At 46.1% G+C, this 24,978-nt stretch overlaps 1 protein-coding gene across 34 annotated transcripts in view; it reads left to right on the plus strand.

Annotated features, from left to right (window-relative positions):
- The first annotated feature begins 4,221 nt into the window (after window positions 1-4,221).
- Window positions 4,222-24,978, plus strand: part of LOC116847245 (myosin heavy chain, muscle) — a 44,311-nt gene continuing 23,554 nt past the window's right edge. For 4 of the 34 annotated variants that reach the window (XM_032822068.1, XM_032822041.1, XM_032822046.1 and 1 more), the window contains exons 1-11: window positions 4,226-4,348; window positions 5,894-6,327; window positions 9,714-9,857; window positions 11,219-11,375; window positions 12,096-12,325; window positions 12,878-12,941; window positions 13,470-13,568; window positions 14,060-14,163; window positions 18,774-18,911; window positions 19,072-19,341; window positions 21,861-22,031. In XM_032822068.1, coding sequence (XP_032677959.1) covers window positions 6,121-6,327; window positions 9,714-9,857; window positions 11,219-11,375; window positions 12,096-12,325; window positions 12,878-12,941; window positions 13,470-13,568; window positions 14,060-14,163; window positions 18,774-18,911; window positions 19,072-19,341; window positions 21,861-22,031 — 1,584 coding nt within the window. In that variant the 5' untranslated portion in view covers window positions 4,226-4,348; window positions 5,894-6,120. Of the gene's footprint in view, window positions 4,349-5,893; window positions 6,328-9,496; window positions 9,641-9,713; window positions 9,858-11,218; window positions 11,376-12,095; window positions 12,326-12,877; window positions 12,942-13,469; window positions 13,569-14,059; window positions 14,164-15,115; window positions 15,220-16,936; window positions 17,041-18,773; window positions 18,912-19,071; window positions 19,342-19,913; window positions 20,085-21,860; window positions 22,032-23,556; window positions 23,728-24,978 lie in introns of all 34 variants that reach the window. The other 30 variants (XM_032822050.1, XM_032822058.1, XM_032822047.1 and 27 more) reach the window with 26 other exon arrangements.

Genomic DNA, 24,978 nt, shown 5'->3' on the forward strand with positions numbered 1-24,978 from the left:
AAAAATACTTGTCGACGCGTCGGCAAGTGGGTCGAGACGTAATGCAACACCGAGCATTGCGCGCCTCTTGTCTCGCCGCCAAATTGCTTCTCTTTCGGCGGTTATAAGAATTCCTTTTCCCGGTTGAAGAAACCCTCGGCGCGACGGCGACGGCGAGGACGACGAGGACGGCGGGGGTGTTACGTCGCCTCGCGCGCTCGTTACGTTGCCGTTGCGCGCGATGTAACGCCAAATTCGCGGGGCCTCGGTGACGGGCTGACGATGACTCAAGCCTCAAGGCTTCGCGTTCACTTCGGCGAGGCTCGTCCGTGCCTGCTCTCGATGTTGGCCCGGTTTATCTCCGGTTGGCCGGTCCCGAAATAATCTCAGATTCGGTCTCTCCTGCTTTTCGCTCTGGCCACGCGTGTGCACGTGTCTGTGTGCGTGCACGTTTCACAGAGTCTCCTCCTCCTCTTTCCCCTCGTCGCTTCTCGTCCCGTACACACTCGCGACCTTTGACTATAAGGGTGCGTGTGCGCGCGCTCGTCGCCCCTCACGTTCGACATGTTGGATCCACAAGCCGCGGCCAACATCCCGACGTCATTCGGCGTCCGAGCGCGAGTAAAGTAGAGCAAATCGCGGGGAATAATGCTAGAGACGCGCGAAACTTATTTCAGGTGCGCGCGTTGTCACTCGCGCGAATTTTAAGCGAAATTAAGCGCGAGCTGCGTGAGTCAGCGGCCGTATCGCGATTACTCGATCCATCGTGAGGGCGGTCGCGAGTATCGCGACACCGACGGTCGTCGGGGGTCGGAGAAGAGGGAGCGTATTTTCGGTGCACGCGTCGTTATTTATGGCATCCGATGTGAGATCCAGATCCAGGACACCGGTGCGACACGCGGATTCTCGCGCACTCCACCAAGTCGGCAGCTTGGGCGTCAAATCGACGCGTAAACACGCGCGCGCCTTGAGAGATCGAGACTCGCTCGAGAGAGAAATAGAGAAAGAGGAGTCGTGGACCCCGTGGGAAGTGGAGTTCGAAGAAGCCGGAAGCGATAGATCATCTGCGCGAACGCAATTTGGACTTTTCCCCGCTTTTCGCGGCCGATTTCGCGAGAGCGCCGAGCGCGTTAAGCCTGAACGCGATTTTGAGAGGCGGATTAATAATTCTGACGAGAGAAATTGCCCAAGTTGAAAGAGCGACCTCTTTCCGGCCAGGAATTTCGGTTACTGGCTACTTTCTGGTCAGTTTATGCTCGTTTCTACCAACTTCGGTTAACTCAACCGGTTCATTCTAAATTGTAAAATATTATATTTTACTATATTATCGATATATCACAATATTATCTATATTTCTATCAAGATCAATATTGGCCAGTAACAGTAAGAAAACAACTGGCGCCTCCGAGAAATCCCGTGCAAGTGAACTTTTCAGCAGGCACCGCGCGTCTTCGTATTTCGACGGCATCCAACACGTTCTCCGTCATTGGTCGGCCATTGGTTTGCTCGGCTGTTTATTTAACTGGGACCCGCGGGATAAAAAAAGGATGTATCGCTAATTTAACGGGCGGTACTGCCGCGCGTCCACCGTCCGGGCTGAGCGCGTGCCAAAGGAGAAAAATCGATAAATCGCGCCTCGCTCGCAAATTGCCGTTCGCGAGATGATTTAGCGCGAGATAAGCCGCGCGAGCGCAGTCTTTAGTCACGTTTATTTGGCAAGCGAACGCCACCGCCATTTTTCATCGTCCCCGAGTTGAATCTCGTTCGAGCGCGCCTCAAACGAGGGCGACGATTACTCGACTGATATCTGCACGAGCCCCCGCATGCACAAGCGAGACCATTTTTCCGCCAAGAGACACGCAACCGCACGCGTATCCTCCTACTCGAAATAGAAACTCGCGAATACTCCGCGCTATCTCTGTCTCTAATTTTGACTGCCGCACCGAGATAAGTCATGCGACAAGAGGAAGCCGCACAGGGAGGCTTGTGGTTTTAAGTGATTCAGAAGCTCCGAGCTTCTTTTCGCGTTGCCCCCGTCGCACGCGTTTGGCATGCCGCGGCACCGGCTGTCCGATCGTAACTATCACTCGCTTGGCACGTCGACCATCACCCACGCCCGCGGAATAAGCGCGTCCTAATGACGCGCGATTGCCTGTAATAATTTTACGTAATAATTGCAGAGTGATCGCGGCCGAGCGAGCTACGGACAAGCGCCATGAATGAAAATTAACGGACCTTTCATGGAAGTCGATATGAATGCCTGTCAGATTAATGGATGACTTATTAGAACGGGCTTATTATTGATCTGTTGGATTAATAGACGAAATAATAAATAGATGATAGACAATGGATAGCAAATTATAGATAACTGATAATAGATAATATTAATAGACAGATAGATTAATAAAAAATATTAATAGATAATATTAACAAATTGATAGATAATAACAGATTAATAATAGATAGATATATCAGAAAATAGAAAATAGATACATAGAAAATAAATAGATAGATTAGTAGATAATAGAATTAATAGTTAATAGACATTGCATTAATAGATAATAAATAATTTTTCTTATGATCAATTATTAGGTGCTTTATCACTCCTAAAATGATGATTCAATATTGAAGGAATACATTAGAGGAGTGGGAGAGTAAGTCTGGCAACTCAGAAAAGCCGGATTCATAAATTCTCCAGAGGATTAAAGAAACAAAGTTTCTTCCTCCAGCTGGGAATCATATTTTCTTAAACTCTTTCCAAACACACTCTTGTATTTGCGGAGTTCCGAGCTTGTAAAGCTTGCACGAGCCGAGTCGTTCATGTTACGTGAGTTTTCCCACACGCTGTCGCTGATTATGACAAGTTGACGGAAGACTTGTGTTTCTTAATCGACCTTACGGCACGTCGTCGACACGACAGCAATGATCGCGTCGTCCTCCGCACGGCTCTTCCTGTCATTAACAGGAACTGGAAGAGGTCCAACGTCGGTCCCATCTCGCGGAAGAACTGCTATACACTGCTATGTGCTGTTGCATTGAACCTTCGTCTGTAGACTACCGAGATGAAGATTCTCGAATACCTCCATGACAAAGCGAAACTTTAGCTTTAGCTCTAATTGTCGTAGCTTTCGTAGGGTATCATTCGCGGACGGCTAAACGTCTGGAATTCCTCGCGTCAGCTCAGGATGCATGATTCATAATGACACACTAAGAAACTTCTCGTTGTATTTGGAACCAAAATATTTGGTACACACGATTTGGTTGGCATTGCGTGTTTTTCACTTGCGTCAGGCAGACGTATTATGAAGAAAGTGAGACACATATAGCAGCAATCAAATTTGTTGGCTCCAGTTTCCAAGCATTTGGTCGCGACCTCATTTGAGCGAAATTGTGGTATACCGATGTACCAAATACTCGTTTTGACAATAAGATCCTTTTTTCAGTACACTCGCGGGCGTCAATTTCGACGAGCACGAGCACGAAGTACAGCGAGTGTGCCAGCGACAGGTAGCTGTCGGCCTGTCGGGGCCGTCCATCCGAAGACGCCGATTCATTGACATAACCGGCGATGGTACCATCGCTGACCGGCGCGCACCCCGAGTAACGCGCGCGCGACCACGTGCGTCCTCCACGTGGCGCACTCCCCCTTCCACCCTTCTCTCTCCCTCTCTCAGCGGTCGTCCTTCTCTGCACGCCCGACGACCACCGGGAGACGACGCCGAGCGAAGGCGACGCGCACCCTCCGGAATTCCTCCACCTCTTTCTTCCATTTCGAGATCCGCGGCGTTCACCACGGCCGGGGACAGCCCGGTAACGCGCGGGGGAGGCCGCGGGGTGATCGGGAACGTTGGCTGGGGCGGGAACGAGAGCGGCATCTCGCTCCGACGTCTATTTTCATCTCACTCGGGCGTCGCGGCCACCCCTTGTCGCGCGCACTCTTCGGTATCATCGTCCGCCTAAAAAGGTAGATTGACCGTGGAAGTAACGCGATCGTCCATTGGCCAACCTGCCCGTCCAATCGACGACGGTGTTACACTCTAGGATCACGTTGCACGCGCTTATATTGGGAGCCCCCGCTCGTTTCCCCGACAGAACGGCTCTCTAACGTAAGTGCAGCACGTCGCGTCGCCGCGACGCCGCCGGCTTCGCTTCTTTTTTTTTCTTTATCTCTCTCTCTCTTTCCTCGGTACACATACACATACACCCAGTTAGTTAGAGGAAGCTTGCAACAGAAGAGAAGAGGCACGGTGAGGAGAAGGAAAAGGAGCGCGATACAGGTGTAACATCCGTGTTCGTTCGGCCGCTGAAGCACAGCCCCAAGACGCGTTCACACAGAAACCGCGAACACGCAGACACACGTGTGTACACGGTATATATCGAGTCGGTGATAAGAAAAAAAAAAGTAAAGAAAGAAAAAGGAGAGAGACTTAGGGCCGCGAGACGATTGGTGTCGGATCGAGTTGATCAATCGAGTTCCACCTCGACGCAACAGGACTCTTCGAGGTTACCGGGAAAGAGAATCGCGTGTGCGTTTTGTCTATTTGTGCCACAAGTCCCAAGGAAGTCCCGAAAAGAAAGTCACCAGGTGAAGGACCAAGTGTGGTACCAGCTGGCGAACGGAGAGCCTGGTGATTTTCCCGAGGGAAAAGCGAGGACGAAAAGGAGCTCGGTATCTTCCTCTTCTTCAGGTGGGAGTGATCTTCGACCTTCCGGTGGTCGAGCCTTGGTGAAGTACGAAGGACTCGTGTGAGAAATGAACGAGAGGTGCCGAGGATATGCGAGCTTCGCGAAGAAGCTTTTTATTATTTGTGCGTGCTCACGACCCCCTTTGGTGAACGGAGTGTTCCACTACCTCCTGTTGGTCTCTTTTCTTTTTTTCTTCTTCTTCATAATTCTCCCGTCTTTTTCTCCTATGCTCTGATCCGATTATAGTCGGATTGGAGGCGAGAGCGAATTTCCGAATTCCGGTGTCGCTTTCGACTTTTTGTGCGTCCAAAGCTTTTGACTCTTTTTTCCCAATCATATCAATAAGTTGCATTTATTAGGAATATCATTTTGTGAGATGTTACCAAATTTACAATAAACATCAGGATATCATTCGTCTCGGACCAATCGTCAATCTTCCCACCGCGATCGAAACTGTGTCATATTTGTATGTCTTCTTTTTTTTTTCTTTAATGTCTTTCACTTGCCAGACATTCCTCGTATCTTATATGTTTGCTAAGAGAAAGGGAAGAAAAATAAATATCAATTTGTTCTTGTAACGCGATACTCGGCTCGTTTTGGCCTGGCCGCCGGTATCCCCTTGTATTCACCTGCTCTACTTTGTATTCTTATCTGATTATGCAACTCTATCACACTCTCGACTCGCCTTCACGAATCGTCTTTGCCACTCTCCTTCGTGAATCGTCCTCGCGACTCTTCCTCGTGACTTTTGTTCACGATGCATGCGCATTCGACGTGTCGAATGTCAGTGTCGACAACGGTTATGTTCACCCAATTCGAAGGGTGAAGCGTGATTAAAATCCGAATTATCGATTCTTCATTAAAATCCGAACGGATATCTGAAACGAGGAAAGAGAGGAAGGGAGAAGCCGGTGGTTGTCTTCGGCAGTTTCGATGTCGAGGTCCAGCTTCGTAAAGCCGCGAGACTTTCCACGCTGGACGATGGCCAGGAAATGAATTACGATTATTACGTAATTTGTGTCTCACACGACATGTACCCTCGTAAGAAAAGCGATTCATTACGAGACCCGTATCTTAATAAGCCAAATTAGTTTCTTTACGCAAACACTTTACACGATAAGAGCTTCGCTTCTCGTGCCATCGTCCAACATGTACGTGTCGCGGTTTGAGGGAGCAAGCCTCGCATGCAAAGCGCCGCGAGAGAGGATTATAACCGATCATCCCCCAGGGCCGCCCAGAACGTGCCGCCAGAAGTAGTCCGTCCGCCGCCGAATCAACAACAACCCCCGAAGGCAAACGACAAGGAAGAAGAGGAAGAGAGCAGTCCTCCCCTCCCGGCGACCAGCAGTGGGACGAACGAAGAAGAAGCGAAGAGACCCCACAAGTAGTGCCCCGTGAGTGCCACGGAGTCAGTTTCGCGCGCGCAGTAGAGCCCGGAAGAGTAGCCGCAGCAAGATGCCAGCCCCGAAGGCCCAGGAGGGAGAGGATCCCGATCCGACCCCATACCTCTTCGTCTCCCTTGAGCAGAAGAGAATCGACCAGACGAAACCCTACGATGCGAAGAAAGCATGTTGGGTGCCCGACGAGAAGGAGGGCTACCTCCTTGGCGAGATCAAAGCCACCAAGGGTGATGTCGTCAGCGTCAGCTTGCCTGGCGGCGAGGTGTGTACTCCGTGATGGAACCCTGACTCTTCTCTTGTTCGCTCGCTCGACATTTCGTGTTATCCTCAAGAGGTGTCGAGCCGTTTGGAATGTAATGGTTGACGAGAATATTCTCGGGAAGCTCTGATCTTTCAGAGTTTCATTTGCTCTCTTCGCGAAAGATACAATAGAATTTGTATTTGCAACAAACAGTGGTGTATATGTACGAGCACGAGTCTTCGAATAACTCTCGAGGGAGTGTCAGCCATTACATTCGAGCAAACTAATGCTTGAGTTAATTGGATCATATGATTCTGCAGTCTCGTTTTCCGAAACATTTATGAAGTATCTTAAGATTTATTCAAGATTTGTTCTAATTTTTTATAATTTGATATTTCATTTTTTAAATAATTATTAATTAAACGGTGCATTTAATTATATTAGGCCGTCGCGATATAATGAACAATTCTCGATCGCTCCTGCGAAAGCGTCATGGTCGGTCCGTTTATACGTCGTTTTTTCTACTGTCCGTCGCAAAGCGAACTTTTCTACTGTCGGTCGCAAAACGATCTTTTCTACTATCCATCGCGAGTCGGCTTTTGTACTGTCTCTCACGTAACAACTTTTTCTATGCGACGCTAATTTTTTCACTCGCGATTCACGTTTCTTTACTTCCAAATGCACGATCTAACTTGGCTGCTTATTATCGAATTTCTCACATGAAAGGAACCTTACGATCTAAAAAATATACATTGCAAAGAGAAGAAACCGGTGGTACAAGAGGTCTTTATGAACAACGACAAATCATAGTGTCATATAAAAAGAGTCGGGGTTGAAATAATTCCTTGTACGCAATGAAACAGGGAATCTTAGTCGGATCCAACTGTAAGCATCGTCTCTGTCTTTCTCTGGCTCTTTCGAACTAGACCCCGAAACCGGTGACGTAACTCTTTTCGAGAGCACCATTACATCGGGAAGCATTCGCGCGCTCAAGGAAGGCGTCGTCAACGTGCGTGCCGATTTTGCCGGATAAATCCGTTCGCTCCGCATGATTTTCGCCTGGCGACGGCGGCGGTGGCGGTAGCGGCGACACGGCGGAAGGGGACGGACTGTTTACGGCACGGCGATTTCCATCGATCGCCATGGAAGGATCGAGGCGTGATCTCTCCCTCCGTCTTGGCAATTTTTTAACCGGCTCCACCGACAGCAAGACGGAAAGAGAGAGAGAGAGAGAGAGAGAGAGAGAGAGAGAGAGAGAGTGAGGGTGGGAAGGAGGGGGTTTGCTCGCTTCTATATATATAAAAAGAAGGGTGGGCAAGAGAAGAGGAACTCGGGGATCTCGCTGGCGATCTATTTTTGGAAAACAGAAAACCGGCCGCCACCACCACCGCCGCCACCACCGCTACCGAGCACTTACGACCTTCTGCTACCCGGCCGACGAAGCCGTAGGCTTTCTTTTCGCTGGACGGAAATAAAGCTCGAGCTTGAAGCTTTGAGACCCGATGCCTAAAAGCGCGTTACGTAAAGGACGGCCTGAAAGAATTCGGCTTGTTTCATCGTGAAACCATGGCGCCACTGTCTCCCGTTCAAACGTCAGTGATATGCAATTTGAAAGCGGAAATCTTCATCCACGGTCGCCATCATTGCTTGTCGCGTATCGCGAGGATTTTCTCCTCAGAGTACATTTCCCGTTGCTAGATCGTTGCGCTTTTTCCTTGCGTCTTCTCTGGAAAAAAGTACTACTTTTCGATAGTTTCGCTATTTCTTTGAACGACCGCGATATCCTGTCGTGGAACCGCCGGTTGTTACATAACGGTTCAGCAAACCCGTTCTGCCGTCGCCTCGTTCCCGAACGCCTAAACGCTATTGTTAGCATCGCCGTCGGCGCGCGTAATAATAAGTCGAAACGCCACTTCTCGAAACGCGGGTCAACGTATTTTTAGAGCAACCGTCCGACAGCGCCGAGAGAGAAAGAGAAAGAGGGAGAGAAAGATGTCATCAGCGGCTGCCAAAAAGTTCGGGCTCTTTGCGCAACACGACCGTCGCGAGGAAAAGAATTCCAGCCGTCGCTTTCCGCTTCTTGTCAAGATTTTTGGCAAGGGCGACTCCGACGTGTTTCAAAGATTAATGATTAATGAACGGTTAATACGTGTTTTGTCACTTGTGACCACACAGTTACACGAAATATACTTTGGTATCTGATTTAATTTAACAGCTAGCAATGGTAAAACGTAAGTATATCACAATAAGGTGAAACACCTAATTATAAACACTTTATTATTGATTCCTCTTGGTCATCAACACGCTAGAAGAGCCTGGTTTCTCTCGCGGCCAATGGCAGTTGTTCGCAATTTTAGATAGCGAAGTTCTTTTTCGGGATCATTGAGTGCAGGCGAGAAGTTCAACTGCAATGCTGGTCGCATGCAAAACCAAGCTTCTTCCTAGAGTTTCGGTGACTAAGGAGATACCAATAATTGGGTGCTTTACCTTAAACAGATAGTCCGTACGGAGTAGTCATCCGTAGGCGATATGAATGCTGTAGAAATTTAAACGCTGCTACATCTTGATGCATGCATTTACACCCGGGATAGATGATTCCGTGTCGACTTTATGCGGCGGAAAAGTAGCAAAAGTCAATCGATTAAGGCTGCTTGTATTTCGCCGGCCATCATATTTGTGAGATCAGAAGCGAGGAATGACATACTGACGAAAATTGCGTGCCATTCCTGAAGAAAGATAAATATGGATGAAGGAGCATTTGAGATTGCTTGAGCAAATGTAAAATTGTCCGAAAGATATTCCTTCCCCCGCGATGATCAGTAAATAGTCGTATAATAAATAGTGAAATAATGAGATTAGCCTATTTTATCTGAATGTTTTATTTCATCATTTATTATACGACTATTTACTGATTGTCAGGGGAAAAAGATAGTTTTCGAAAAATTTTACAAATGTACTCAAGCGATCTCAAATGTTGTTTTGCCCGTATTTATCTTCATTTAAAAGTGACATGCAATTTTCGTCAACGCATCATTTCTCGCTTCTGACGTCACAAATCCAACATGGCAAGGTACGAGGAGCCTTAACACATAACGGCAACGCGAAATGCGGGATAAAAGTTGAAGACGGCAGGGGGGAAGGGAAAGAGAAATAAACAGAAACGAAAGAATTCTCCGCAATGCTCGCGCAGACGAAACAGTACCGCAAGGACCAGCTGTCCCAAGTGAATCCGCCGAAATTCGAGAAAGCCGAAGACATGGCAGACCTGACCTACCTGAACGAGGCGTCGGTGTTGCACAACCTGAAGCAGCGTTACTACAGCAAACTGATCTACGTAAGTCGCCTATCATTACTCTTCCTCACTAACCGCGCCTTCTCTCTTTTCTGTCCACTCGGACGCGTGACAGACCAAGGACTACAAGAAGGACCAGCTCCAACAGGTGAACCCGCCCAAGTACGAGAAATGCGAGGACATGTCCAATCTGACCTACCTCAACGATGCTTCGGTCCTCCACAACTTGAAGCAACGTTACTACGCCAAGCTCATCTACGTAAGGCTCCGCTCGCAATGGAGATGCTCGTGTCAGAAAAGAGAGTGCAGGGACACCACCTGGCTCTCTCCCCCGGCTTTGTCTGGTTTTGTCTAGCCCCAACTATGTTCCTCTTCTGTCACTCGCGAGTTGCTGTAAACTCGTATGCTCTCTCTGTGTCTCTACACTACTCTCTCTCTATATCGCTCTCCTGTCTTCTTTCGTGAAATTTCCGTGAAGAACGGATTTGGTCGCTCAAAACGCCGAGACGCGTCTCGCGACGTCCACCCTTACGCGGATCCTTCCGCTTTGTTTTTTTTGTCTTATCCTCTGTTCGTCATCCGCGATGCAGAGCTCGCAAGGATGCACGAGTCCTTCACGGAGGCGTCGTTATAAAGCACAACGACGTGCCGCGACGTCTCCTGCGTTTCTCATCGATAATGAGCCTTGCTCCCGCGAGGACGAGGTTCTCCCTTCACTTCGGGCGCACGAAAGGTGTGCGCTTCGATTTTCCTGTTTTCTTTTTTGTGAATAGCTAGACAGATAGATAGATGAAAGTGGAGTTTACTTTGTCGCTGTGTTTGTCTCCCATCCAAGTGTTCCGTCCGTAGTGATTAATCCAATGTCGTCCATCGCACTCACGAAACGGAGATCTCCGAAGGATGTTCTCGCTTCGAGACGCGAGTACCGCATCCACCGTGATAGGAGATGGACTGTTCCCGCATCGCGATATTCGACCTGTTTTTTGTTTTCACTTTTGTCCACTGTATATATTTCGCTCACGTCGTTGATATTATCGATTTTGGTCTGTCGAATCAGTCACATAACGTAATATTAATTTTGTTACTTCTTTTGCGTACGTTTTTCGACGTTTTTGTATACTTGACGTTCTTTTTGTCTTTATTAATTATTCGCACGAATATATACGATTAATTTGTCTATCGCCAGTTGCGCGGAAATCTCCAAATAACAGCGACGATGACATAATCGGATACTATCGACGACGTATTTGTTTTTTATGGATAGATTTCAGTTATCCGAATCTTTGAGCGATGCGAATTTCAAGTAGACAATTCTGTAACATGATGATTCCGTGTCTTTTATTCATCATAACGTCGTTTGAAACTGAATACTGTAATGTCTAATAATTTGCCATATCGGAAGGTATTGGAAGATTCGCATAGCTGAGATTGGTCGATAATCTTTTTGGCACGCAACTGTCTCATGAGAGCAAGACAGATCGCACGTTCAGGATCGAGATCTACATCCTGGTGACCGCAGAGACCGGCTGAGCCACCACGGATCGCTCGAAGCCGTCCTGATTCTTCGAGTCGCGAAGACTTCACCTTTATAATCGTACGTTCGTCTCTCTATCTTTGCAGACCTACTCCGGCCTGTTTTGCGTGGCCATCAATCCCTACAAAAGGTTCCCCGTGTACACAGGGAGATGCGCCAAACTGTACCGTGGTAAAAGGCGTAGTGAAGTGCCACCGCACATTTTCGCCATCTCTGACGGAGCTTACGTCAACATGCTTACCAGTACGTAAAAGTGTGCAGTTAACTCTTGAAAAGATCGAAGCATTAAAAATTAAAGATTCATTGTTATTGAATTATCGTCTCGACTCAGTGACCAAGTTAGATCAATTAGTTATGCAAGAACGATCCAATATAAAGTGTATTTTGAGGAAATTGAAGATGAAAATTTAATACATGATTTAAAAAGTATAAATAGCACTTAAATTATTTTTTTTGCAATTGTCTTAGAAGTCCAATACGGTCAATTTCCTCCTCTTTAAGAGTATTCATTAACAAGCTTAACCCTAAAAACTAAGTAAAAAAGATGCAACTAGTAAAAAATAGCGCAACTAGTAAAAAATGAAAACTGTTTTTTAATTAATTTTAGACGCCCATAAGGCTTGGATCTATTTTGTTTTATATAGAAAGATATATGTACATACTACTCATTAGTAAAAAAAGAACAGAATCTTACCAGACCAAAACCAGAACCTTACCAGAACCAAAAATTATAACTTTGTAAGTTGGATCATTCCTGCATAACTATGGCCAATTTTCAAGTAATTCATCGCAGAGTTCCATTTATTCTTCGTAGCATTCAATTAACTTTTACGATTTCATAATGTTTGAATTACTGAAAGAGACGACGTGTCAGAAGTTTTGCCTCCAACTCGCGCCAAATGGGCACAATGTGATCTCGCACAATCCGTTGACCGGAAAATCCGTACTTCTCGTGCCCGACAGATAGTGAGAATCAGTCCATGTTGATCACCGGTGAGTCTGGAGCCGGGAAAACTGAGAACACGAAGAAGGTAATTGCGTACTTCGCCACCGTCGGTGCCTCGACCTCGAAGAAGCAGGAGGATCCGAACCAGAAGAAGGGCTCCTTGGAGGATCAAGTCGTCCAGACCAATCCTGTCCTAGAGGCCTTCGGTAACGCCAAGACCGTCCGTAATGACAACTCCTCTCGTTTCGTAAGTGCTTCTATTTTCGTGTAATAGCATCAAATGTATCGTCCAACGGCGCGAAATAGCCATTACTATGTTCGGCCAAGATGAACGATTGCATAATTTAATAGTGGTTCGCGAAATTTGGACCATGAAGAAGCGACTATATTGCAAATGCTTTTGAGAGTTGTAGTCGTTTCTACTTTAGATTCATTCGGTAAAAGTTTTAAAAATTTATCTGTTTTATTACATTACATATAATAAAATAAATATATATTGTATATAATAGATATACAATAGATATATATGATAGATAAAAATATATATATAATACAATAGATTTATATGATAGATAAAAATTTATCTATTTTATTTATTTAAAAATTATTTATTTTGAAAGTAAAATAATGTTCAATCATTTATTTCAAACATAAGATAGTATTCAAATTAAAGTAGAAAAGATTTATCTCTTTTGAATGATAAGTATTTTCTTTTATACTATGGCTGACTAAAAAAGAAATTAATTTCGAGTGCTCAACTTGGTAGTTTAACTGCACTTTTGTCTTTGTTCTCGAATAGGGTAAATTCATCCGTATTCACTTTGGTCCCTCTGGAAAACTAGCCGGTGCCGACATTGAGACTTGTGAGTAGCCTTGCCGCGGTGGAGATTGACCGGAGCGTCCTCGACGCGAGTACGAAAAGGCGCGTTTCGAAGTCACCGCGGTTTTTCCCCGAGTGGTCTGAAATTTTGCGTAGTTAGAGAGGCGGCACGGTGTTTCACGCGGCGCGCGTCAAGGTAACGGAAGGCGAGCGCGCGTTTATTATCGTCGCGATGCAACACACGCGGGCGCAGTTGGCTTCGACTCGCGTGTGCACCTCTCGTTCTTCGATTGCATCGGTTATTTTTGCAACCCGACGCGCTACGCGTCCCCGTTGCGTGCGTAGCATGTTTCGTTTGGCTGAAATTCCGCCCGCGTCATCGTGTGACTCGATGACTACGCTCGCTATAAACGTGCCACGTCTCCTCGCCGTGCAATACAATCCGGTTAAGGGGTGATCAATTATTTCTCGCCCAACGCTTGTGGCAATGCTCCCGACGTCAGCTGGGGACTTCGAAAGCGCCTTGCTCTTTGTACGATCGATTCTAAAAACAATCTTCTCCCTCGCTCAGATCTACTGGAGAAGGCTCGTGTCATCTCCCAACAAACCCTCGAGCGTTCCTACCACATCTTCTACCAGATTATGTCCGGATCGGTCAAGGGAGTAAAGGGTAAGCTCACCGATGTCCCGCGAGAATGAAAGTTAGGTCAAACTCGGAATAGAATTCCGTCCTTCGCGCGCGTTCCCTGCGAATTATATCACCTTCTCTTCAAGGATCACCTGGACGGACCATCGCTGCTTCGAAAAATTCACGGGACATCTATGATTTACATTCCTAGAAGTTAATCCAATGAATTAATTATTCGAGATATAATAACATAGATACAAATATTCCTCAGAATCCTCTTCGGAGAGATGAGAACTTAGCAGAGTTCGAATGGACTTTCTCGAGGTAGCGATCGTTTCGTCGAAAGCGTCGCGATCTCTTTTCGGTCTTAGTCCGGGTTTTGCGAGCGCTCTTTCTCGACATAATGAGACCACCAGGATTAGGCGTCGGAAGGAGAGGCAGGTGCCTGACGGAGCATAGGCCTCGTTTACCATCTTGCATCACCAAGTATTCTCACTACGAAGTATTATCACATTTATCCTCCTTCCACGCAGCCATGTGCCTTCTTTCGGACAACGTCAACGATTACTACTTCGTATCTCAGGGCAAGACGACGATCCCGAACGTCGACGACGGCGAGGAGTGTCTTTTGACCGACGTAAGGACCTGACGATGACGAGTATCGCAGGCCTCTCATAACTTTGTTTCTCACACCCTCCTTGCGCCCTGTACATGACATAAACCCAATTGCTGGCCACGCGGTGTTTCTTGAATTAACCATACGAAACCGTTGCCCGGAGGGACCGTAGTGGGCAATTAGCAACGCCTCTAGAACGGGGTGACGAAGGGAGACGTGACCGTCGAGGTCGATTTTCACAAGAAAGAGGAATTTTTCAAAGAGCGGTTTACAACGCTCATTTCGTACTTGAGCCAAGAGGAAGCTAATCAAGTGTCATTGACGTGACCAGAGCGGAATCACGACGGCCACGTGTCCCCCGTAAAACAGTGTGTTGGTATTTTAGAGTCGGCTCTCCGTAGCGAGAACTCGGAGATTCTGTGGGTGGTTTCTCACTCTCCTAATCAAGGCGCAATCCGCAAAGGGAGTAGCGGTATCTTGCTATACCGTAGAGAGGTGTACCTTGAACGTAGCGTGTACTCCTTGAGTATCGATTTGGTGCCGTGGATGAGAGGACCATCTCGGAGAACCGCCAGTGCAGACTCGAACAAGCAGCAGTAGAATTCGAATAAAATTCGATTCTCGTCGCGGTAAATTAATAAGACCGCGCGTGTGGATATGATTTACGGAAGAAATTGGACGTTAGAAATAGTTCAATGAGTGCACATGCGACTCGTTTGATGGTTCCCTCGTCGAGCTAACCCCTGGTGAACAGGTAGCCGCGTCCCATATCATTGTCACCCCGCCAATATCTTTGTCTCTTTGAGACGTAGCTGAGAATTGTGCGGTGACTCGTAGTAGTTCGCAAATCCTATTGTAAATACCGATCTCCAAGTAGCACGATGGAAAGCCACCAGGAAGCATGGCCCCCACCATCGGTTTCTTTCTAACCACCCGCATGTTTTCTTTCTTTCTTTTACCCGGCCACCCGTAGAGATGTTGCTGCTGTCCAACAACATCCAAGACTACTACTTTGTGTCGCAAGGCAAGACGACGATTCCCGGCCTCGATGACGGCGAGGAACTGTTGATCACCGACGTAAGTGCAACGACCTGGACCAGCCGGCCGCCGGCAGTCGCGCTTTATCGCGTCGGGTTGAGATAAATCAACCAGAGACTCTCTTCTTTTCGTTCTTTCGTTTTTCATTTTTATTTCATACCGAGAGTATTCTTTTCTCGCGAAAGATCCGTGTTCCTCACACACGGTCAAGGTAGAAAGTTCAAAATAAAGATAGTCTCTTCTCACTAGTTTTAAAATTTTACGTTTGATTGACGAATTCTTCTTAGAATCGACACGCAAAGATATTCTCGAGATCTTTATTTTCCACGCTCGCTGGTCCGACTCTCTAAGCACTAGGTCCTCTCTGTGTATATAATTGTCGCCTTTCCGTGTACAATGACTACTTTGAAAGGTATCGCTTCAACACTACAACACAGAATAGTGATACCTTTCACGTATCTTGAACTTTTAAACCTTTGTACATTTTAGCTGCTACTTGCCTATTATCTATTGTGTATGTGTGAATATGTTGCTATAATTTCTCTGTCTGCTATTTATCTTCTATACTCTCTCTCTATCTCTCTTTTTCTCTTTCTTTCTCTCTCTCTCTCTCTCTCTCTCTCTATCTTTCATTTCAGCTCTTAACCATCATGTTCTTGCAGCATCTTCATCTTTGCATCAAACGCCGACACGCGGACATCTACGTCTCCATCACTTCTTTCTTCTTCTCTTTTCTCTTTTTTTCTCTAATTTCTTATCTCTCTTCTTCTTCTCTATCGCTCTGTCATTCTTTCAGCGACTACTCGCCGCCAATAATTTGCCGTGTATGTTTTTGCAAATCGTCGCGAGCACCGACGGCTTCTCCTCTTAGTCACTTTCGCATTATCGCAACATCGATTGATGGTCAAACTGATTACCGACCCAATTGCTTACTCGGGCTGACCGAAGAGCAAGCTTCGCAACGGCGATAATAGTGACTTAGAACAGTGGCTGACGGTGGTCGCGATCGCTCGCTTGTCGATCACGATCGACGTTCGTATGTGACGTTGATCGGAGGGACACAAGGCACGAGGTCGAAAAAGCAAAACTAATACAGAAACGACCATGTTGAGCAACCGGATCGGCGACTACTGGTACATTAGCCAGGGTAAGACCAGAATTCCGGGGGTCAACGACGGCGAGGCCATGGAAGAAACGGACGTAAGTCCAGCCCCCAGGGTGTTCTGGAGCCTTGGCGAAATTCACACCCCCTCGCTTGTCGTGAGATCGCATTTGGCTTCCGGCAATGTCGGCAACTTATATTTACATGGCTTGATTTTTTTTTAAAGGAAAATTCTCAACATCTCTCTCCCGTCGTCGAACGACGAGCGACGAGCGAGGTGGTGTCCGAGCTTGGCTAAGGATTTGCCACCCCCTCGCCCCCCGCCTGCGAAAGCTGCCTGCCGCCGCAATCGGGGTGCGGGGAGATTGGGGGTACGAGGAGAGATTCTCTTCTCGTGCCGGAAAATTCTCCTCTGTCTGAACGCGTAGAAACCGGTCACCCCCGTTTACCCGCTCCCCGATACACGCCCGACCCCGAATATGCCAGGCTGACGAACGCTGTTCAGTCGCGAAAATTAATAGCGAGACTCGCGTGAACGAGTCGCTCGCAGATCGGAAAGGGATAAAGCGAGAACTGGAATGAGGATCCCGTGGGTCCTCGCGGGCGAGACTCCACGAATGAGAGACGAATTCAACTCTTCGTAATGATTCACAGATATGTGTTTCTTGTCCAACAACATATACGACTATTACAACGTGTCCCAAGGAAAAATCACGATCCCCAACGTCGACGACGGCGAGGAATGTTTACTGACGGACGTAAGTCCTAGTTATCTCACCCCCGATCGTGGAAAATGAATGCCATCTTTCAAGATCCCGCCCTGTATCGAACCACCCCGTATCTTTGGATCTATCATTTTGGAGATTCCCCTCGTAGTATCGGCGACGTCGATCACGCATCAGTGAAATGTTATTGATTATCTTTCTTTAATTAAACCTAAAGATATCTAAAGATAACGATTTTATAAATAACGGTATATTAATGGTCGCAAATAATTGTGGTGTTCTTGGTGACGAAAGACATAGTGAAAAGATAATCGTAGCTTGAAGATCGACGTCGCTGTTGTTTTCGTGAGTGATAATGAGAAGCGCGGATGATAATAGGCAGCGAATCGTGTCAACGAGGTATTACCTCGTGGTTAATACTCGGGACTAGATTGCTGCTTCATTATCGAACTCCGTGCGAGTGTCATGTACATAATAATAGACAATTTTTCAAGTATTTTCGGTGATAGTGTTGCAACGACTCCAGTTTTTTAGTCTGGAAACACGCGAGAGATCTCGACCAGAATTCTCTATCGTCCCCCGTTGATCGAGAGACGACCCCCGATGATACTTTGAACTTTGTAGCTCCCCAGTAGTTAGCGGTCCCGTTGAGATTCCAGTAGTTAGACTCACCCTGTCCTGTAAAAGAACCTCCCTGTTGAAACTTTGGTATTGTGATTGCCGACCGAGATCGAGATCGAGACGATCAGAGACTTAGCCTCGAGAGAATTGGGATTCTTCGCCGACCCGAGGTCGACGTCAAGAGAGGAGCGATCTTCGCGAGAGGAGTCACCCTTCGCGCAAGGCACGAGAAGTCCTCCAGGCTGACCCTGAAGGGCCGCGCTTCGACTGCGCGTTTGATTCTCTTTCACCACGAAGAAGACGCCTTGCAAGGAAATCGCGCTTGCAACTTCGTCGTCTTCTTCAGAACTCTCTTCTTCTTCTTCTTTCTTTTCTTCTTGTTCTTCTTCTGGTTTCAAACTGTATAGTCCCGAGAGAAACCTCGTTGACTTGCGTACACTCGGAGCTCAAGGAAGAAACCAACGTCACGTAAACATGTGCTCTTTGCTTCTGCTTCTCGGCTCGCTGCCGCCGCTTTGAGCGAGGCGACTTCTTTTCGAGCTTCACGCCACGCTAGCTTTTACACTCTATCTCTTTTTTCTATCTCTTCTTTCTCTCGTAGCTTTCGAGCACGAATCCGAGCGATCGACGGCACGATATACTCTCTAAGTACAATCAGTGTATACCTCACTGAAATGCTATACTTATAACCGAGTATTCAGTTATACATCGATAAAATCTCGCTAAAAGAATCAGTTAATAATAATGATTATTTCTATTATTGATGCATTTTGCGAACACAGACAATATTATTTCATGTAATGTTCCTCTTACTGATTCAATCAGAAACACTTTGACTGATTCACTTTAAGAGAGTAACCAGCCACGTCGATTGTTCGTCGTGCTTGGAAGTGTAACGCCTCCTGCTACTCGTGTCGTCCTTGTGTGCTTCCATTAACCGCCGCTCGTCCACGTTTATCAATATTGACAACGAGAATCGCGTCGGAGGAGTCGTCGCTTCTTTGTAGTTCTCTCATTCTTCGGTGATTAGTACTTTTAGTTTCGATTCGTGACGGATCAAACGATCTTTCGCGACTCGAGACCTACTCCTCTGACGCGAGAAACTCGGACGGACGAACGTCTGACGAAATTTTCTCTGCTAACAGCAAGCCTTCGATGTGTTGGGCTTTACTCAAGAGGAGAAGGACGACATCTACAAGATCACCGCGGCCGTCATGCACATGGGTGGCATGAAGTTCAAGCAAAGGGGTCGTGAGGAACAGGCTGAAGCCGATGGAACTGAGGTGAGAATCTCGCGTAGAGTTGCAGAGCACGATTTTTATTGTATTCGGGGGGTCGTTAAATTCCTCTCACTTTCTCGACACACTGCTGTCGCTGTGCGTGAATTTCGAAGCAAGCGAGACTGTAAATATCCCGAAGTAACCGTCATTTTCCGTGTTTCAGGAAGGTGACCGCGTGGCTAAGTTGCTTGGCACCGACTGTGCCGACCTTTACAAGAACTTGCTGAAGCCAAGGATCAAGGTCGGTAACGAGTTCGTCACCCAGGGTCGTAACAAGGACCAGGTAGCCTACTCCGTGGGCGCCATGTCGAAGGCGATGTTCGACAGAGTGTTCAAATGGCTGGTGAAGAAGTGTAACGAGACCCTAGACACCAAGCAGAAGAGACAGCACTTCATTGGTGTACTGGATATCGCCGGTTTCGAGATCTTCGACGTAAGTTTCGCAGGCCACCTATCCGCGTACACATACGTAGATGAATACATGTACACACTAAACGTGATCGTCGACGATTCTCGCTCGAAGTTAGTTCCGTCGATTCTGAAAGTTTTCCATCGTTTACATCAGTAGAATCAAATCTTATTTCGCGCCCCGATTACGCGCGATATTTATAATGTTAAGAACTCGACGGAGAGATTGCCATATCGAAAAAAAAAAACAGTTATATTTCCCCTTCGAGGAGAACTCGCACGGTATACGCTCTACTTTCTTTGAATCGTCGGCGTGATCCGAAAATAGAATCGACACACGATAGAAGAGAATGCCGAGGGCGCGAACAAATTTGCGCCTTCGATCCACACGAATTTCGCATTTAGTCCCACGATAAGAAGTAAAGCAGGAAAGAAAAGAGAACTCTCTCGAAATCGAACGTGCCACGAGAGAAGCGGACGACGAGGTGATTCGAGCCTCCTCTCCCAGCCGATCGTAAAGTCCCCCTTCGGATCTCTCGCAGAGAGAGGTTCAGAACCCCACAAATTATTATATCTCGATACCTCGGTGTCTCGCAGTACAACGGCTTCGAGCAGCTCTGCATCAACTTCACCAATGAAAAGTTGCAACAGTTCTTCAACCACCACATGTTCGTGCTCGAGCAAGAGGAGTACAAGAAGGAGGGCATCGTCTGGCAGTTCATTGACTTCGGCATGGACTTGCTAGCTTGTATCGAGCTGATCGAGAAGGTGAACGATCGATATCTATTCACCTTCCCCCTCCAGGAGATGTATATATATATCTCTACATGTATATGTGGATAGAGCTGTAGTTTTCTTGCTTGTCGCACGTTATTCTTGTACGTTCGTACGACTGTACGAATCTCACCAGAGGACAATTGCCTCTTCGTCGTGGGTCGTTCCCTGACGTGTCTTCGTCGTCTCCTTGGGACCTCCAACATTGCGAGTCCCAACGAAAACTTAGATGTTCCATTAGTCTCCATTAGTCTTCCATTAGTCTCTTAGAACTTAGATAAAATAGATCCGTATCATCCCGAATGAACTGGTGAACATCTAATGGAATGTTTTCCTGTAGATAGATTAGAAAGAAATTCTTAATATGCCGAGGTATCTCGACAGTCACTCTCTCAGGTAATGATTTACGTCACTCCTGGCGATGAAGAAAATGCATGATTTAGAAAAGCCGCCTTTTATCGTCCTTCTAGTCCTTCTAGTCTCTCTAGATATAGAACTCCTCTTCACGTGAAAATAACGGATTTTCTGCGAATCATGAAACTTAATCTTTTCCTTGAGGCGGCACGACTGTCGATATACGGGTTGTATTTCCGAGAAGCATGCTCATAGACCTTGGAAAACATTCGTTCGCTCTATCTCTGGCTCGAAGAGGCAACGCACATCAGGTAAAGGGTTCCATTCCATTCAGCAAGCGAAGAGGTATCATATGAGTCCATTATTGTTATCATTGAAAGTATCGAAACAGTGGACTTCACGTGCAGTAGACATGGCGTAAAGTTGATTAACCTCTCGTCCCCCAACTTCGAACGAACCGCACACGTTCAACTGTCCATTAGCAAACAGGACGGTCAGAATCGTGAAACCCTTTCACGTTGGTTTCCTTACGTTGGTGTAACGATTGAGTTGGTAGTAGTTGTTGGAAGTAGACTAATATTATTGGACCCTATTGGTATACTTGATTTTTACCAAGTCCGATTATAGACGAGCGAATTGTTCGTCTTTGATCAGATTTCTCATGTTTTTGTCATACAAACCACAGACCTATAAGTGTTTCAGAATAATCGGTAATAGTCCGATACACCGGTGAGTTTGCGAAACCCAGGTTCAAAAAACGACCTCATGCTAGGTCGCAAATTGAGACCTCATCTTCCATTGATGAACGGTGCGCTACACCACCGATTCGTATCATGAAAAGAATCCTCGCAGTAGGATATCTTGATAAGCCCGAAGTTTCGTCGACAAGTTGATAGACGATAGTGGATTCAGGACTTATAGAATTATGGAATTTATTCCATGACTCCGAAAAGATTAGAAAATTTTAATAGAGAATTTTTTTTATAGAGAAACAACATCTCAATCTAATGTCATTATTATAGAAGAGAGGAGTTTATGTATTAATAAACCGCACTTATTGGCAGTTTCAGGATATATAAAGGATTATCTCTTTCAATTTAATTTAAATATTTCATCGATTATCGTATAAAATTTTCTGTGATTTTGTTAGAAAGAGAAATCGGGCAAGAGTCCTCTTTTATTCGTCAGTCGCTTCCAGTCGAAACTTTGGGCAGTTTTATCATTGGACTCCGACTGGAGTTACACGTAGATGTGTGTGTGTGTGTGTGTGTGAGGTATTCTCCGAAAGCACTCGCACTGCGAGCGCGAGACAGGACTGAGAAAGAATCGCGCGCGAGCGCGGGAAATGTGCGAAAGTACGGCAAAAGAGAAGTAGAACGTATGATACACGCATGCCTGTTTCTTGCTCTCGAACAGTTCAACAGCTTCGAGCAGCTCTGCATCAACTTTACCAATGAGAAGCTGCAGCAGTTCTTCAACCACCACATGTTCGTCCTCGAACAAGAGGAGTACACAAAGGAGGGCATTGAGTGGGCCTTCATTGATTTTGGCATGGACCTGCTCGCATGTATCGACTTGATCGAGAAGGTACAAAGGACGACGGAACGATCCTGGCCAGCAAAGACCCGACAGACGGGTTCGGCCGGAAAAAAAAGAAATAAAAAATGAAAAGAAACATTTCAGCCACTGAATAACGCACGAATCAACGGCACAAGGAAAGTTTGCGACAACCAGCACCGCCATGCGGGAATCCCTGACGATTTATCACAAATCAGAGGAGACCGCCACACTAACGCTTTCTATCCTCATAAGCCAATCAAGTGATCGTCCACTGTTTTCTTGTATCGTTACATCTTGATCATCATACCTGTTTATCCTGATTCTCCTCTATCCTCTCATCTTCATGTCCAGGGCCCATATTCTCCAAACTTTTGCGTGTACGCAAGTTCTTTTGTGCAGATATAATCCTATCATAAAATAGCTGCGCAATAAAATTTGTGTATACACAAAAATTTCAAGAATATGATCAATTACCAATTTCGATCATGTGTTATCGTTCCACTGTCGTAGTGTGTTAGTTACTTCTAGTTCTTTCCTCTCCTGCGCGTTTGTTAAACAAAGGAAGATCGACGGAATTCACACAAAGCGTATTCAGATTTTTTTTTTTTTTCTTTTTTTTAATTCACGCGCATAGTACGTCTTCGTGGGAAATCTCGGGGACTCCGAGGATTTAGAAGTCACGGATATTAAATTGTAATCAAAGAAATTACTCGCGTAAATATCAAATCCAGTAATTTTACGAGATGTGGATTACTTTTCTTTCAGAGTCAAGTACAATTTCAACAGTACACGTGTCGAACTCAATACACAAAGAGAACGGCCAAGCTCTTAAAAATCCCATTTCGTGACACTTGAATTCTTAAATTATTTTTTGATAAAATTGTAGTTATTGATGGGTAGATTAAAAATATATATACAAATATCGAAGTGACGCGTCTCATCATTTGAAAGAAAATGATTAAAACAGATCCGTATTCTGTCAAAATAAATATAATCCGTGTTGTCTTATTGATAAAGATTTTCATCCTTGTCTCTTGCAACATTTATTATAAATCCTATTCCTTGCAACGTTTCCTGTAAGAGTCCTAACGATATCATTTATCCCGACAAAATAGGTATCCCTTTGGACCATTTTCTTCCAAATGGTGAGGCGCGTCACTTTGATACTTATACATCTTTAATCTACGGATATAGCTACAATTTTATGGAAAAAAAAATAAAATAAAATGATTTCGAATGCCGTAAAAATCCAGATAGCACAAAATCTTCAGAGAATGTTCTGGGACGTTCTCAGGATGTATGAATGTCCTTAGAAAGTCATTAGAACGTCCTTTAAAGATTTGTGCTGTATGGGTTGGGACAAAACTTGACCACACTCTTTATACGCGACACAGACATTGAATCGAGATCTCGCTGAATCTCGTCTCATTGATAATATTTTCTGTCTCTTCCTTACCTCCTCGATCCCCCTGTACGATCCTCTCTATTCGTCTATCCGCCCGTTACACCTGTCTCACCGCACGCCTCCGCGCGCACGTGCCGCAAACAATAGTACAACGGCTTTGAGCAACTCTGCATCAACTTCACCAACGAGAAGTTGCAACAGTTCTTCAACCATCACATGTTCGTGCTCGAGCAAGAAGAGTACAAGAAGGAGGGCATCGATTGGGTGTTCATTGACTTCGGCATGGACTTGTTAGCTTGTATCGAGCTAATCGAGAAGGTATTTTATTGCCGGTGACCTCGTGGTCATGGTTGAGAGCTCGATCAGCCACCCAGGCAGCCGATCGACTCCATGGACGAACGTGCCGGACGAGTTTTGAGAGCCGAGCGACGACGTGATCGGCTTCCGGAATTTCAATCGACGTTTCCGGAACTTCGCCAGGATCAGGACCTGATCGCGAAACGTCGATGCTGCTTTACGTTGACTTTGGTCGATTTTGCGCGCTTACGACTATGACAGCTATTTCTCCGTTTAGCCCTTCGGCGATGACGAAGACGTCTATCGCGATTCCCGAAGGTACTTAGTACGGGTACCTCGCTGACTATCTCTTTCTCTTTCTCTACAATCATTCTCTTTTCGCTTCGTGCTCCTAGCGACGTCCTGTCATATCCCCGCAACGGCACCAATGTCGTGTCCGTGAGGAGTGATCCCCCTTTCAAGATTCCCCCTTCGAGACCGTTCAATGAATAGAGTGACGGTCAGAAAAAGTCATTATGTCTTCTTTGAAGATCTACTGGGTCCGGTTCGCAATCCTGAAGAGACCGGGACGAACCGAAACGAAAGAGGAAAAGCGGCAGCACCGCCAACGAGATTCACTATGAATTCGATTGAAATTGGTAGACAAAGAGATTATCAGTTGCTTTTTTTTAGGGAAACTCCTGTTTCCCTAAAACTCCTGACGAATACTTAAATCTTAATGCCGCCGTTAGAGATCTGAAAGCTCGATGGTTAAATGATGCCTTCGGCGCAACATTAATCAACGAGTTTTGGCGTAGAGTAGAGTAGAGTAGAGTAGAATAGAAAATTATTGAACCATCAAATTATTGCAAGACGAACACCAGCGAGAAATTAGCTCGCTCGCTAGCAACCACAAATTAGCTACAATTACTGACCCAGTACAGCGATTGTGTCCCCGTTGCCCCTGGAGAAAAACACATAGAGTGTCGATCCCGAGGTTTACCCCGCCCCACGAAAGTCTGCTCAGTTAATAGATACGATTAATTGAGCAAACTTCGCCGACACGACGGAGCGTACCGTCGGTGCTAAATAACGCGCGACGAACTTGAGAGAAACAACATTGTCGCTTCCGCGAAGTAAATCGATCAGCTTTCAATTTCAATCCTTCAGTTAATAAAACTCTCGATTTCGTCGTACGTTAGAAAATACTACTAAAAGCACATCGAATACACCCTCCCTCGACACCCCCTTGACCCTGGTGTTGAGCAACCCCCCTGTGGCCCACACTTTTTT

This window comes from Odontomachus brunneus, unplaced genomic scaffold (genome assembly GCF_010583005.1).
Source record: "Odontomachus brunneus isolate Ranch 3 - 2012 unplaced genomic scaffold, Obru_v1 Obru_scaffold_075, whole genome shotgun sequence".
In the NCBI taxonomy this organism is placed as follows: Eukaryota; Metazoa; Arthropoda; class Insecta; order Hymenoptera; family Formicidae; genus Odontomachus; species Odontomachus brunneus.